Below are 16,514 nucleotides of genomic sequence, written 5' to 3' on the forward strand. Positions count from 1 at the left end.
CGGAGTACATAATTACTACAAATATATGTGATTCTTAAGTTTATTATGCCTTACATGCACTGAAAAAGGAATTGCGAGATAACAGTCACAATACCACGTTTTCATATTAAAAACAGCACTTTTGTTTACTGTGCTGATATTTTTACTGTGCTGATATTCAGTTAGATATTCTGAATCAGCTACCATTGTCTGCCAGGAATTTTTCACAGCATTTAGTCTATATCTGTAATTAACTTATTAAACAATTTATGCACTCTACTGGGGTGGATACAGGGAGTTCAAGGGCTTCATGGAACCCCCCTTCTTGGAAGAGGCAAGAGTCTTAATATACATGATTACTTGCATGATGAGCTTTACCTCTTCTTTAAAATTGAATATGCATTCCACTATGACATAATAGAGAAATATTCATCGCTAAGTTCAGCTTGTGAAAATGCACTGAATTCACATTTTCATTTAATAAACTAATAACTACAAAAAATTCATACCAGTCAACAAAATGAATAAATGTTTTACAGTCTACTAGTTAATGTTCTTGTATCCAAGTTCAGATAGTTTACAAGACATACAATTCCATGGTACCAACCAAAACTGCTTCATTGGAAAATGCTTCATCAGCCATCATCCTAACTTCAATGTCTTCCTTGACTGGTACTAGAAGTTTACGATAAAAGTATGGCATTCCAGGTTGTGCACAGCAGCTGTAATCTAATGAGCAACCTTCACCATCCCACAGAGGATTGTCAGGATAAAACTTATCTACAGTTGGTGCTCCAAGGTTTCCAGAGTCACAGTAGAAGTAATCACGCACATAGGCAGGTGGCAGTCTTCCAGGATACTTAGAACAAGGACAATTAGATTCTTGGTATGAAGCAGATGTTGCTGTAAGTCCCACTGCCAGGCTATAGAGATGTTTCCGAGGTTTACCATAAGTTATAGAAATCCCTTCTAGGTAGTCTCTTTCAAGACTTCTGGTTCCCCCAATAAATGCACTAGGAGATCCTTTTTGATAACCGATTACTTTACCACAAAAATGCTGAAAGCCTTCACAAGCTCCTTCAGTTGAATAGGTTGCTGAGTAGATTCCTGCAGCATCTTGACCAGACCTACACACTATTTTTGACGTGTTAGGTATTGTAAAATTTTTCCATGTTGATGGACAGTTTTCACCATCATGTACATCAGCAATCTTCATCCATCCACCTTGTATATCACCACAGATCATGCGCATGTCACAGTAGACCTATCATAGCAAAATATATATATATATATATCTTTTAAAAATATGCTGTTAGTGTATACACTATGATATCCAGTTATACTGATTGCATGATTGTCTATAGTATACAGTCTATAATACATTTTTACCCAGGCTGGATGGACTGCCCTTGCCTATATACCACTCCAGTGCCAAAGAGCAGGTGTACGTATACAGAATAACTGAAGAAAAGGAAGAGGACTTCTAGCATAGGCAGGGGAAACATCTACTTCTATTATACTCATAATATTGCATGCTGACTACTACCTTATAACATTTATTGCATATATCACCTTCATTGTTTTTTCACATGATTTGACCCAGTAATATCCTGACTGGGTACGGCCTACAGGATTCTTGTTGAATATCTCCCTGCAAGACTCTGCTGGATACTCTGCAGTCATTCCCAGTTCTTTGTAGAAATCATCCTCCACCTTTTGGATCAGTGCTGAGCCACTAGTCACTGCTGTGAAGACAAGTACTATCATAGAGGGAAAATACATTTTCACTGCAATATTCTCAGCATGAACTGAAGAATACTGATGCTGCTGATTCTTTTATAAGTGTGCATAGGAATCCCTACATCCTGATCATACAATAGTAAGTGTTGGAGTGACATAATTCTATGCGATGTAATCACTCTACACTAAGCTTGACTATTGAATCTTACTGTTATAGAGCTAGGCCTAATGATTTGAAGTCTTAATACAAGAGAAGTGTTTAATAGTTTTTCAATCTACTTATTTGTTTTCCACTTATAACTACGTAAGGTGTCGTGATAACAGATTTTAGATTTTTTGAAGTAAAGAGAGAATTAATGCCACCAAAAGCTTTACGATTAGTATTCCCATTAGTGATAAATCCTCTTAGACTAGAAGTGATGCTTAAATGTGAGTAGCTAAGGCTCATTCCAGGGTCTATAAAGCTCTGTGAACTACAGTTTAATAGTAACTTCTGTTAGTATGCAATTAATGTCATAAGTAATGCATTTTAACAGTAGGATACCTAATCAACAATTCAGGTAAACTTCACTTAGATGCAGTTTTCTAGTTTTATTTAAAAGCAGCATTGGATAGACATGGGATAGAAGATAATAATAATAACAGTTACTTATGTAATTAGTTGATACTTTGGATCATACATACCTAAGGATCTGGATAAAGGAATACACCTAATTTTGTGACTGGATTTGGAAAATCAATCTTAATGCCACATGTGAAATACATAGAAATCTATACTTTACTGTGTCACTATTTAAGCACTTGTGCACCTGTTATAAAAGATTGCACAAAATTTGCAGTACTAACTAATTACATATTCTGATCATTGTAAAGCTAATTGGTAGTTTGGATTGACTCATTTTGATCTGATCATAAACATTTGAGTTGTAAAATGTGACTTTGAGGCTGATTTTCCAAAGTCTGGTTACTGTTTAGGTGAGATAATGCCATTTTCTGTGTAGCGTCTGGTGATGCTGACCTTCCTCCTGGTTACTGTGATGAGCTGTTAAATGCATCAGTTGACCTAACTACTCTGTCCGTCAGGTCATGTGATAATTTTGTTACCTATCGGGAGGTATATACTGTAAAATGAGTTGTTTTGATACCAAATTGTATGCAATCAAACTGATTTTTTCTTGTAACATGCTGTGTTTTGATTAAAAAGCAAGGCATATTCCAAAAGCGGTTTCATGTTGTAATTGTGTCTGTCTATTATTCAGCAAAAAAGTAGTTGATACGTACATAGTATAATAGTGTGGTACATCGGGTAGTAAGTAGCAGGAGTAGCAACATATTTGATGCTGTAGGACAGAATAGCTCAATAATTATAGTATTCTTTCTGATCTTTATTTGTCAGTTTCAGCAGTGATTTCCACAAGTCATTTATGATCCAAGTGTAAGGAATTTGTCACAATCAATTACATTTTGGCAATTTGGAATTCTATTCAAAAACTGTTTATGAATAATGATTTTTTTTTGTGGAAAACATAAAAATTTCACTTACGCTTCAGTATAGAGACATCATGGAAACATATCTTTTGTGCAGTCAGTAGACTGAGTCCTGGTAGTAGTGTGAGCCTTTGACTCTCTGTACTGACAATCGCAAATGGAATACACTTATAGGGTGACTTGTTCATGTTGATCTCTTTGCAGGGTGACTTGTTTCTAGCTGATCTCTCTACATGGTGATTTGTTCCTAGCTGATCTTACTACAGGGTGAATTGTTCTAGCTGAACTCTCTACAGGGTGACTTGTTTCTAGCTGAACTCTTTACAGGGTGTCTTGTTTTGTAGCTGAACTCTTTACAGGGTGACTTGTTAGTAACTGAACTCTCTGCAAGGTAATTTGTTTGTAAATGAACTCTTTGATTGTAGTGAACTAACTACAAAATCACTTGCCACTTACTGAATGCTCTAATGGAGTGACCACATTATTAGAGTATCTAGATTGATTTTGCAGTAGTATAATTCATTGTGAATTCTTCTAAACCACTGAAAGATTGTTCTACGATGATTAATCCACCTATGCACCAATTTTCAGCTCATTCCTATAAGTGGTTTGCCTAGTAGGTGTGGCAAATATTTTTTATTAACAAAATGCAATTGCATGATTGTTACACACTGTTGGTATTGGCATTGCCGGTATCTTCATGATCATAATCTCAATTTCTTTCAAACCAACAAAAGGCACTTCTACAATGGTTAATCTAAGTACAAACCAATTATTAATTGAATTCTCAAAGCAGTTTACTCTGTAGGCATGACAAAAGTTTGATCGTAGTAGTTATGTAAATAATTGGCCATATACAGTGTAACTTTGTAAATCGTGATTGGATTTCCACCAAAATTGGTACTGAGAATCGCTTTATTAACCCCTTTAAATGTGCCAAATTTCAGCTTGATTGGAATACATGTTTGTGTTTTATGGCAGATTTTGCAAGGTGTGCAATATTAGAAGAAAAAACATAGAAAATCTAAAGTCGAATGCTCGGGGCACTGACTACTAGACGCGTGCCCTAAAGTCGAATGCTTGGAGCATATCACATCAGTGTCAATAACTGATAGGTGGCTCTTACATCACCGATATATCGGTGGACTGACACTTCGAAATTTAAAATGGAGTTGAAGAGTAGCACCGCCAGGGGCGTAGCTAGGATTTTTTTTGAAGGGGGTTCGGAATGAAAGTGGAATGTCTTAAGGCCGGGAAAAGCCTAGGTGCTTCCCCTAAACCATGTTTGGACGAAAGTGATGCATACACAAAATGTGCCCTTACGCAGTAACATTAAAAGTTGCTGTTTGTGCATCTAACTAGCTAAAACCTACACACTGCTGTTTATGCAGCTTATAGAAACTATAAACCTATTGTAAAAGCAACTAATCTTCACTTCCAGATAACATACTGACAGCCAACTTCAATTTCCTAGCATAGGGAAGCCCTCCACACTCGAGTCCCTTAGTTGGCAATACTTCTTCCAGCTATACATTTTTCTCGGCCGATCCTCCTGTTGCTTGGCTTGTACTCCAATATGTTCGAGACATCATGTGCCCACAACATGTAACAATAAACAAACCATTCATCAAGTAAATATACATCAACAATTCACAGTTTATGCTAACCTGACACATGTATAACATGACCACTCAAGTTTAGCAGCTGCTGCCTCATAATATGTCTCAACCAACTATTGATTCAGAACAGTCCTTCACCATTTCACTCGCGCCATTTTAACCATGCATCACGTGCGCAATTGATCACGTGATACAATAGATATGCTGTGTAATGGTTCAGCATTAATGTGATGTGACCTTCAAAAGTAGTACAGAGGAGCGCCAGTGGGCAAACAGCTACCGGAGAGCTCTAGAGCTGTAAGATTTGGTGTGATTTTTTTTTTAAATTCTGCCTCTGATTCAGAAACTGAAAGGGGGGGTTCGTCCGAACCATCCGAACCCCCCCCTGCCTACGCCCTTGACTGTATCTCTAAGTCACAGTGCTAGTGATAAGCGTCAGTAGGATTGATCGGCAGAGAGAGGAAACGGGAAAATGTGCTCTTCTAGATAACAATTATAATGGCATATGCAAATGGAAGTTGCTGGAGCTGGGAATGGAGAAAAGGTCAAGTCATTAGCTATAAATAGCGATTTCCAACCAACCATTTTTTCACACATATTTTTGCCACTTACATTACATACACCTTCAATAAATGTTTCACAAGCTGCTGTTTCAGTTAATGGCAGTCAATGCTTCGTACTTCGTAATTGTCCACTAGTATATCTGAAGGTGTATATAGGTGACCTCCCTTGTTTCCCTACCTTATTCCATGACCTCTAATCAAACTTAAAATTTCTAATTTTCCTTATAGCTACTTGTTACTAATATCATGGTCTCTCAGAATTCACTATTATGTGCACACCCTTGGGCCTGCTGCCCTCGGGCTTATATATTACAATAGGCAAACTCCTTGTGGCCATGGTATAACTACTGTAACAGTATTACATACCAACCCTGAAAATTGTGCATGCCATTATTAATGGAGAAATAGTCAGCACTACTTTAAATACCATAATAGTACGGTCACTGTAAATGCACTGAATTCACATTAAATTTTACTGGTAATAATAAACTATCAACTAACAACTGCATAAAGATTTCCTACCAGTCAACAAAAGGCCTAAATTAAAGTTTTACAGTCTACTAGCTAATGATCTTGCATCCAAGTTCAGTTGGTTTACAAGACATAGAGTTCCATGGTACCAACCATAACTGCTTCATTGGAAAATACTTCATCAGCCATCATCCTAACTTCAATGTCTTCCTTGACTGGTACTGGAAGTCAATGATAAAAGTATGGCATTCCGGGTTGTGCACAGCAGCTGTAAGCTGTTGAGCAACCTTCACCATCCCACAGAGGATTGTCAGGAAAATACTTATCTACAGTTGGTGCTCCAAGGTTTCCAGAGTCACAGTAGTAGTCATCACGCACATAGGCAGGTGGCAGACTTCCAGGATACTTAGAACAAGGACAATTAGATGATTGTTGTGAAGAAGATGTCGCTGTAAGTCCTACTGCCAGGTTATAGAGATGTTTCCGAGGTTTACCGTAAGTTATAGAAATTCCTTCAAGGTAGATTCCATCAATACTTCTGGTCCCCCCAATAAATGCACTAGGAGATCCTCGTTGATAACCGATTACTTTACCACAAAAATGTTGAAAGCCTTCACAAGCTCCTTCAGTTGAATAAGTTGCTGAGTAGATTCCTGCAGCATCTTGACCAGACCTACACACTTTTTTTGAGGTATTGGGTATTGTAAAATTTTTCCATGTTGATGGACAGTTTTCACCATCATGTACATCAGCAATCTTCATCCATCCACCTTGTATACAGCCACAGATCATGTGCATGTCACAGTAGACCTATCATAGCAAAAAATATATATCTTTTAAAAATATGCTGTATACACTATGACATCCAGTTAAGCTGATTGCATGCATGATTGTCTATAATCAAGAGTTCATAATATATATATATATATATATATATATATATATTTCTTGCTATAATATGTATAATTATATATATATCACCTTCATTGTTTTTTCACATGATCTGACCCAGTAATATCCTGACTGGGTACGGCCAACAGGATTTTTGTTGTAAATCTCCCTGCAAGACTCTGCTGGATACTCTGCAGTCATTCCCAGTTCTTTGTAGAAATCATCCTCCACCTTTTGGATCAGTGCTGCTGAGCCACTAGTCACTGCTGTGAAGACAAGTACTATCATAGAGAGAAAATACATTTTCACTGCAATATTCTCAGCATGTACTGAAGAATTCTGATTCTGCTGATTCTTTTGTTAGTGTGCATAGGAATCCCTACATCCTGATCATACATTACATACCTAAATGTTAGAGTGACATAATCTGCTCTATGTGATGTAATCACTCTACACTAAGCCTGACCATTGAATCTTACTGTTAGGCCTTATTTGCAGTAGGACTTGAAGTCCTAATACAAGAGAAGTTTTGAAGAGTTTTTCAATCCACTTGTTTGTTTTACACTTATAACTATGTAAGGTGTCGTGTTAACAGATTCTAGGTGTTGTGAAGTAAAGTGAGATAAAATTAATGTGAGCAAAAGTTATACCATTAGTATTCCTTTTAGTGATAAACTCACTTAGATTATATTAAATGTAAAGTGGTGCTTAAATGTGAGTAGCTGAGGCTTATCCCAGGATCTATAATGCTCTGTGAACTACAGTTAATAGCAACTTCTGTTAGTATAATTATGATGAACACATATGGTGCCCCTAATTGATAATCAAATTTGGCTGCAGTTGAAGTGTCACAGGATCAACAGATGAAAGATCTTAAGTTTGAAGAAGTGTTTGCCACAAGGCTAATCAAATTCTTGGTCTAGTGAGAAAGGCTATTTGCTCATACACTTCCTCATGCAGTACAAATCCATCATTTAAATGTTAATGTAAAACATGTTCTGAGTACGGGGGGGGGGGGGGGGGGGTGTATATTAATTTTAAATCATTGTGTGTTTAAAGATCTACATGCCAGAATAGTAACAAAACAGCTACCATAATTATTATGTAAATCATTTGAAGGTTTAATGCTGCCATCTCTATAATTGTTGTAACATATTAACAGGTTATGACTAGCTGCATTTGTGACCGGAGTTGCGAAAAGGGGTCTTCCACACACATTATGAGCGTTGACAATTCATAACTTGAGATTGGAAAGAGTTATTAACTTGAAATTTGGGCAGTAGTGAACACCAACATGGGTCAATAGATGGAGGAAATTTCAGATTTGTATCTTATTTCAACACTAAGTTATGGTCTTCCAAGTTCATAGAACTGGATGTGTGTGGAAGACCCCTTTTCGCAAATCCGGTCACATTTTGAGAAGATGTTAATTTTGTGTTTTTCAGTCATTGCTTTAGTATTAATTAATGTCATAAGAAATGTATTTAATAGTAGGATACCTAATCAGCAATTCAAGTAAACTTCACTTAGATGCAGTTTTCTAGTTTTATTTGAAAGCAGCATTGGATAGATGTTGGATAGAAGATAATAATAATAATGGTTACTTATGTAATTAGTTGATACTTTGGATCGTACATACCTAAGAATCTGGATAAAGGAATACACCCCATTGTTACTGTTCATAATAAACAACATGATAATAAAAATAATAATTTTAGAGGTGGTGTATAAAGGTACGTGCTGTTAGGTGAGATAATGCCATTTTCTGTGCAGCATCCCCCTGGTTACTTTGGTGAGCTGTTAAATGCATTAGTCGATCTAACTACTCCATCTGGTACGGTGGTAACTTTGTTACCTGTTTGGGAGGCATATATATATATATATATGTATATATATATATATATATATATACTCTAAAATGAGTTGCTTTGCTACTAACATGTATGCAATCAAGAGTCTAAATGAATATATTATGAACTCTTGATGCAATCAAATTGATTAACTGATTTTGTTTCAGCAAATGTAACATGCCAAAAAGCAAGGCACGTTCCAGAAGGGTTTCATGTTGTAATCGTATCAGTCTATCATTCAGCAAAAAAGTAGTTGATACACAGTACAATAGTGTGGCACATCGGGTAGTAAGTAGCAGTAGTATTATTCTGATGTTGTAGTACAATAGTTCAATTATAATAATCTTTCTGATCTTTATTAATTTTGTTAGTTTCAACAGTGATTTCCACAAGGCGTTTGTAATCCAAGTGTAAGGAATTGTCACAATTAATTTACATTTTCAGAAATTTTCATAAAGGGATGTGCTGAATTCTATTCAAAAACTGTACATGAACTGTGAATTTTTTTTGTAGAAACGTATATACATTTCCTGAAAGTTTCATTTACACTTCAGTATAGAAACATCATGGAAACATATTTTTTATGCAGTGAGTAGACTGATCATGACTGCTGATAGTAGTGTGAGACTTTGACTCTCTGTACTGACAATTGCAAATTGAATGCACTGTAAGGATTTGTAAAATTGGATATGCTGTGATTCTATTAAAAGTATTTTGTAAACTTTCAGTTGAATTTTCTTGGTTTGAGGGGGAAGGTACATGTCCCTGTCCTTTTCCACAGCTTAATGCATTTATATTACAATTAAAATTAACAGTGAATTTCTGCCTGCATACATTAACTAATTGTACAGTATTGTACAGAGAAAAATCTGTTGGATGAAGGATAATTTTTGTATATAGAAATCTTGTTGCTATTATAATGCCATACCTGTTTCACCGCCCATACAATAGTCCCAATACTAGCAGTGAAATTAAACCCTAATTTCACTGCTATCAGTGAAAAGTTGTAATTGCATTTTCATTGGCTAGAGTATGTAGCGCAGTTGCTTAGCAATGGTTAGTTGCTATGGCTCAAATGTTTTATTACCTTAGAAATAGTCACCATGGCAATGGTTGCTAATGTTATCATGTTGCTGGTTGCCCTAGCAATGGTTGCTATGGGCTATTTTGATTTGATTCTTCATGTGAGCCATAGCAACCAGATCCTAACAACTGTTGCTTGGAAACCAAAGTACAAGTATGTTATTAACTTGGAATTGAATGGGTAGCAGTGAAATTTGGGATAAATACTACTCTTGTTGCATTGAAAATGGAAATTCACTTGGCTTTGCCTCATGAAATTTTACCCATTTTCAATGCACCATTCATGGTACAGTATTTATCCCAAATTTCACTGTTACCCATTCTATTACTAGTATACTTATTCCACATTTGTGGTTATAGTTACTGTATAATAGTTTACACTATATGAAGTTCTGCACTTTCAAATGTAACCAAATCGCTTATTTTATTCATGATATTATACTAAGTAATAATCATGATCACATTAATTTTAGTGATGAAAGGACGTGTACTGTAGTTTGAGGTAAAATACATAATACAGGAATGTATTAATGAGTACATAAAATAGGATTATACAGTAAACAATTTTAATGCAAGTACCTTGAACATTAGTTTAATGAAGCATGATATTGCTTGTGTGGGGTAGGAAGGCAAAATATTTAAAATCATGATGGCCAATAATGATTTTAGTTGGTTGTTTGGTACTGTAGGTATGTATGCAACACCTTAACCTGTGTTCATACCTAGTTTGTACATTCATAGCCATGTATCGATCCTTCACTGTATACCACAATACCAATGTCAACTGCTGTAGATTGTTGATATGTAAGTATAGAAGAGCTTTATGGCGATAACACAGCAAAAGGCTTTCTGTTTATTTGAATTCCTTATTAGCTACTTTGAAAGAGTTTTATTTTAATGTATGCTGTCATGCTCCATAACTTCAACAAAGTATATCTGTGGTTTAAGTAATATTCTACAGTATGTCATTCAATAGCATTAAGTGTTGAGCTGTGTTGTGGCACAACATGAGGTACCCACAACATGAGGCACCCACAACATGAGGTACCCACAACATGAGGTACCCACAACATGAGGTACCCACAACATGAGGCACCACAGCACGAGGCACCATAACATGAGGCACAACAGTTGATTGTAATTTTAGCACTGGTACTGTTAGGACAGTAGTTGTCACTGTAGTTCATACTGTTAATTCCCCAACTAGAGTACAGTACCGAACCACGACTAGATATGTAGCTACACTGTAGTGTACACCCTGCATGCACATACACATTGTGATATCTAATATTATAATTTTTTTGTTGTGGCAAATTATAGTATTTTCGTGGTCATAGATGAACCACAAGCACTTTGGTTTTGTCAAACTTGGTCACAACTATTGGTCAGTTCCTGATTTGTAGCTGTAATTAATAGCTTAATGGCCACTAATGTATAGCCATATTAGCTATAATGTATAGCCATATTAGCTATAGTCAGTCATCCAGGGTGTTGTGTAGCAAACATATGATATGTATGCTCTAGAGAATCTATCACTGTGAATTTACTATGATCTATCACTGTAAACAAACATAACTGCATATGCATCCTGATAGGTATATATCTCATTTATTAACACTGTTATGCTGGACATCTACCTTGTATTACACTGCTATAAACTAGTCTTGTTGTAGTATAAAATTATTAGTCATCAAGTAGACATCCCTTATATATGATCACATCCTTCAAATTACCCTAACTCCATCCGTAGTAGTAGTAGTAGTAGTGGTAGTGGTAGTGGTAGTGGTAGTGGTAGTGGTTGTAGTAGTAGTTTACCCAATTAACTTTTGCTAACTTACTTACAAAAGGCAGCCATATTGGGAACAGTTAATATTCTTAACAATATCAATTTACGTGTGGTGTAACTTAGGCTTTGCTTGTTTCACCATTATTGTCTGTACAATAGTACATGTTAAATTTTATCAAATCCGTAGTAGTAGTAGTAGTAGTAGTAGTAGTAGTAGTAGTAGTAGTAGTAGTAGTAGTAGTAGTAGTAGTAGTAGTAGTAGTAGTAGTAGTAGTAGTAGTAGTAGTAGTAGTAGTAGTAGTAGTAGTAGTAGTAGTAAGAAATATTTACACTTACCCTCCAGAATTGATTCCTATCTGAACTTCTTTTTTCTCAGAGCTATTAGATTGTGGAATTCTCTTCCTGATCATGTTGTAGAAACTGACAATATTAAAACACTTTTAGCAACTAAATTTAGCTGCTAGCTAATCATGTACAGATTTTATACTCGTTACTGAGGTCCTGTACATTACACAATAATAATAAGAGTGTATAGATATGATTAATTTCCGACTACTTATCAATGTATTTTATCACTATTCATACTTCTGTTTAATCTTTAATCTTATGATTATTGTGGGAAAACCATTGACCATTTCATAAACAACACAATCACATACGTAGCAGTTACCTCTAGAAGTGATGGGTAATTCCATTATGTCTACCCTGACTATCTGATGTAGTGGTGGCTTCTGTTGTCTTTCTGCACCTTGACGATGAGGATAATTGTTAGCATACTCCAAAGCATCAGAATACATTCGTGGCCACCACCAGCTTCGTACCAAGGTTTTAGGACCTGGGAAGTGACCTGCCAGCCGTCCATCATGATATTACTGCATTATCATTTGACACATTTGTGTGGTACTGCAACTCTTGTAGAAGAAGTTATACCTACCTTTGGGGTTCCTGAGGCATTGCAGGGTACTAACCTCTTATCGTTTTTGATGAAGGACACTATTAAGATGTTGAGAATTAACAAATTGAATACTTTCGCAAGTTGTCCCCAATGTAATGGAGCAGTTGAGAGCTTCAACAGGACACTTAAAATGATGCTAAGGAAACAAGCAGCAAGGTTTGGATTGCAGTGGGACCAGTACATCAGTGGTCTTTTGTGAACTTATCGAAATACACCCCACAGTTCAATAGGCGAAAAACCTTCATTTTTGTTGTTTGGCTTTGATTGTCAGGCACCAACAGATGCAGCCTAGCTACCAATCAAGTCACTTAAAACTATTGTTAATATCAATGACTACAGAAAGCAAGTAGTCTTATCCCTTTCATCAGCAAGACATTTGGCAGAGCAAACTAGTAAAGCTGAAAGACAATACAAGTACCAGTATGACAAGTCAGCAACAACAACTAAGTTCAAGACTGGAGACTGGGTACTGGTTTACTTTTCACAAGAAGAGACAGGCAAGAATAGGAAGTTGTCTCAACCTAGGCAGGGGCGGATCCAGACTTTTAAAAGGGGGCATCCACTCTAGAATCCTTACTGTAAGTCAAAGACCAAAAAAACTATATTTCTGTATTTATAACTGTGACTGCTCGATTAGAGTATCTAGATCTTGACTGCTCTATTAGAGTATCTCGATCTTGGCTACTCTATTAGAGTATCTCGAGTAAGAGAGGCTCTTTCAAGGGGGGTTTCATGGAACCCTTTGCACTCCCCCCTGGATCCTTCCCTACTAGGTATGCGCCATATTGGATAGTATCCTTTAGTGATCCAGATTTTTGGAGTGACAAAGATCTATTTTACTGAAGACCAACAGATTCAGGTACGCTAGTCAAGAATTCAACATTGCCCACCATCATTCCCAGTTGGATTCTACTGGTATGGCAATAAAAGAACTAGGCCTGGCAGGCCACCCAAATATGTCCTAAACCATTTGGATGCTATACAAGCAGACATGCACATATCAGCAGAGACAAGTGATTATAATCAATCCCTACAGGTAGAGACACAAGGATCAGACCGTTCAGGATCTAATACAGTAGATGATCAACAGACTAACCATCATCAGGACCGTCCCTACACAGTTAAAAAAGGTTCTTTATTAAACACCCCTTGGGGTGTTTTATCTACAATTGTTGTCAGGCTCCCCCTTAGGGTGTCCCAGTACACCCTTAAAGGAGTTTCAGTAACACTCACCAATGGTGTTCCAATAAACTTTAAGGTGGTATACATAACACCCCTAGGTGTTTCAATAACGTCTTTAGCAGTGTTCAGTAGTCTTACAATTTTATTAGGGTGATATTAAAAGTAGAAGCATTGAAAACTGCTATACATAATGTATAAACTTAATTTCATAAGAGTTTATTGTTCTATACACATTTTCTCCAGATTGGAATAACAGTCTCCAGTTGCAACAGCTACTCATCTTTGAGATTAAACACTTAGTACTGGAATGGAACTAGTGATGGAAGACTCAGCTACCCTCATCTTCAGGATCGCGTCCGGTAATAACCAGAAATGGTTCTGACTGACAATTCGAAACTGCACAGAGTCTACATCGACATCACGTCACTGCAAATGAAAGAATAAAAATATATAACATATAACAAGCATGACAATAGGTACATATTTCAAGGAACTATAGTCTTGGCTGTATACCGCACAATACAAAATTTTGGTGATTTTACTCGAGAAGGAATTTGGTGGATAATATATTGGCGAATAGTTGTGTCATATTGCATTTTTGGCAAATCAAAATCATTTTGCTAATCTAGCCAAAATTTCTCCCACTGTACAGTAAGTAGTACTGGACTATTATTGATTTGGGATGCCAATAAGCACTACAGCCTATCTAGAGTTGTGAATTTATATGCTAATACGTAATCAATGCTTCATGCAGTGAAACTATTAGAGGTTTTATATGTCAACCAAACATAACTTTGTGAATGTACACTACAGGTAAACATACCTCAAAATTCTTAAGTAAAACACTATCCTTGCAAACCATCTTGGATGTAACAGATGACAAATCAGCTTCCAAGTACACAATCAGTAACATCTGAGAAAAATAAGACCTTATTACATACATTCAGTATTCTTAATTGTTATTTACCATCTGGGTGGACAAAAATCATTAGCTACATTCACCAAGAAGTCCCAATAGCTTCTTAAATTATGGCCTGGTCTTACACTAAAATGTTGACATCAATTTTGTTCTCCACATAGGCCAGTTGATAAAAATGAAGTCCTTTATATTGTCGTCTATTGGAACAGTTGCTTTAAACTTGTTTTGTATCTATATACCAAAAGAAAACATAATTTTCAAACTATAACAAACTATTATGGTACACTTACCCAAGTACTTGAGTGCAAAGAGGGGAATTTTGATCAATGACCTCTGACAAAAGTGGACATTCAGTCACTATTAAAGCCAGGCGTTCAGTAGGGTTAAATCCACTTATCTTCGAATTGTACGGTTCCTTTGCCACCCTCTTTTAATAGTTACCCTTCATGGACTGAATAGTGTCATCATACTCAGCCATCAGAAATTTCCAATCCATTGTCGTTGGACTCCATTCTCAAGTTTTTTTAGTTGATTCATTACTGATACTTTGATCAATTTGTTTGCTACACCCTCCTCTGAATTCTTAATTTCTAAAATAAACCAGTATATCAAGGTTTTACACTGAACAACATACTGACACAAGTCCACTGTCCATTGTCATCCAGGATCTAGCTGGGTGCCGCTTTTGAACCAGCTTCTGGCACACCACATTGTAAGCCTCTGACTTTGGATGTGCAATGATGCATGTTCTTGGCATCTGAGCTATCTCCTGTCTGCCCTGCCAGTTGTCAAACCAGTGGAAATGGCCTGTAACATTGTCACGAGAATGTATAAAGTTCTACTGAAGATACCAGTCTCATTACGCTGTTCAGAAGTGAACACTTCTAATCGTCGCCAGTTCTTTCTTCACAGCTATAGATCATGTATTATTCACGTCAAAGTTTCCAGGCCGTTACTCACCTTTTCCCACTCTGGGCGCCCAAGCACTGACAGCCGCTGCAGCCGGGTACAAATCGTCTTCCACATTACCGCCGTTGATGCTGTTAAATTTTGGTACATTTCTTTACTATCGAAAGCTGCTCGCACGTTATCGTCTCAACTGCTTCTTTCAGTGGCCATATTACTGATATTGTGCACCTGGTCTCGCACCTGGTACACGCTATATAGTGCGCACTGCCGTTCAAAAGCTGGGCATTCAATGGAACACAATTGGATCGTCAAGTCATCACTTATTTCTTGGTATATTTTGACGTTCTGGAAGGTATGTGTGCCGACACACGGGCCTAGGACTGCAAGGAGTGTAGCTCAGTATCCGCTTGAATTGTCCGGGCCTTGTCACAAACAACTTTCATTAGTGAACATGTGTTGACATCCATTAGTTCTTGCAATTTTAAAGGTCGGATCAAGTGTATGAAAAATCTCGATAGCTGAGCTTGATGTATAAATTGAACTCACAAACTGGCATTTTGAATCACGTCACAGTGTATGATGATGACCACAAGGCTACCCGCCGGCATCACAAAGGAAAATTGCCTTCCATTTTGAACATGATATGGAGTCTCTTAATGATATTATTACATGCCCAGCTGACGACTGGAGTGATTGAAAATCTGATTGTGAAGTAACATTTAATGTGTAGCCTTGTATCAACACTGACATTACCATGCTTATATAATGGATTGCAATCGTATGGCTGACTAATTAGTACGGCACACAGAATTATTTACTTTATCGACTGCACGTACATTCATGCTCATATCTGTGACCTCTGCCTTTTGCACAGTGTACAATTTATATTTTAGATGTCTATAATTGTACGGAATTGAATTATTATTAATGCACACTAAAATCAAATATACAGAATGTACAAACACTATTAGTACTTGTAAAAGCAGTTATTGACATGTACAATCTAGCAAGCTACAGTACGTTGATGGATTGAGTGTGGATATAGTATTGCTGATCTGTTCGTCTGCATGCTGAGCTCA

General features: G+C 36.7%; 2 protein-coding genes and 1 long non-coding RNA gene across 6 annotated transcripts; all 3 read right to left on the reverse strand.

The window, feature by feature from the left end:
* Positions 1-419: 419 nt before the first annotated feature.
* Positions 420-2,169, reverse strand: LOC136261359 (uncharacterized). Its single transcript, XM_066055352.1, has 2 exons — positions 1,552-2,169; positions 420-1,243 (listed from the first exon to the last, which is right to left on the reverse strand). Exons 1-2 carry the CDS (start codon positions 1,759-1,761, stop codon positions 557-559), a joined length of 897 nt encoding a protein of 298 aa, XP_065911424.1. The 5' UTR covers positions 1,762-2,169; the 3' UTR covers positions 420-556.
* Positions 2,170-5,807: 3,638 nt separating this feature from the next.
* LOC136249589 (uncharacterized) lies at positions 5,808-7,103 on the reverse strand. The gene is made up of 2 exons (XM_066041651.1): positions 6,842-7,103; positions 5,808-6,670 (listed from the first exon to the last, which is right to left on the reverse strand). Exons 1-2 carry the CDS (start codon positions 7,052-7,054, stop codon positions 6,089-6,091), a joined length of 795 nt encoding a protein of 264 aa, XP_065897723.1. The 5' UTR covers positions 7,055-7,103; the 3' UTR covers positions 5,808-6,088.
* A 6,634-nt stretch (positions 7,104-13,737) lies between these two features.
* LOC136261273 (uncharacterized) lies at positions 13,738-15,719 on the reverse strand. 4 transcript variants are annotated; one of them, XR_010703841.1, is made up of 6 exons: positions 15,487-15,719; positions 15,390-15,438; positions 14,817-15,333; positions 14,575-14,757; positions 14,431-14,520; positions 13,738-14,033 (listed from the first exon to the last, which is right to left on the reverse strand). It is a non-coding gene; the product is annotated as an uncharacterized lncRNA (long non-coding RNA). The 4 variants fall into 4 exon arrangements; XR_010703840.1 differs by having other exon boundaries at positions 14,817-15,116; positions 15,165-15,438; XR_010703839.1 differs by having other exon boundaries at positions 14,817-15,116; positions 15,161-15,438.
* Positions 15,720-16,514: the final 795 nt, after the last annotated feature.

The sequence above is a fragment of the Dysidea avara genome, chromosome 1 (assembly GCF_963678975.1).
Source record: "Dysidea avara chromosome 1, odDysAvar1.4, whole genome shotgun sequence".
NCBI lineage: Eukaryota > Metazoa > Porifera > Demospongiae > Dictyoceratida > Dysideidae > Dysidea > Dysidea avara.

What these genes read in the sequence shown, in the direction of transcription:
- LOC136261359 (XM_066055352.1), bottom strand. Translation starts at nt 1,761, where the DNA reads ATGTATTTTCCCTCTATGATAGTACTTGTCTTCACAGCAGTGACTAGT. An exon ending in CATGTGAAAAAACAATGAAG is followed by an intron (nt 1,244 to 1,551) that starts GTGATATATGCA and finishes TTGCTATGATAG; the next exon opens with GTCTACTGTGACATGCGCAT.
- LOC136249589 (XM_066041651.1), bottom strand. Translation starts at nt 7,054, where the DNA reads ATGTATTTTCTCTCTATGATAGTACTTGTCTTCACAGCAGTGACTAGT. An exon ending in CATGTGAAAAAACAATGAAG is followed by an intron (nt 6,671 to 6,841) that starts GTGATATATATA and finishes TTGCTATGATAG; the next exon opens with GTCTACTGTGACATGCACAT.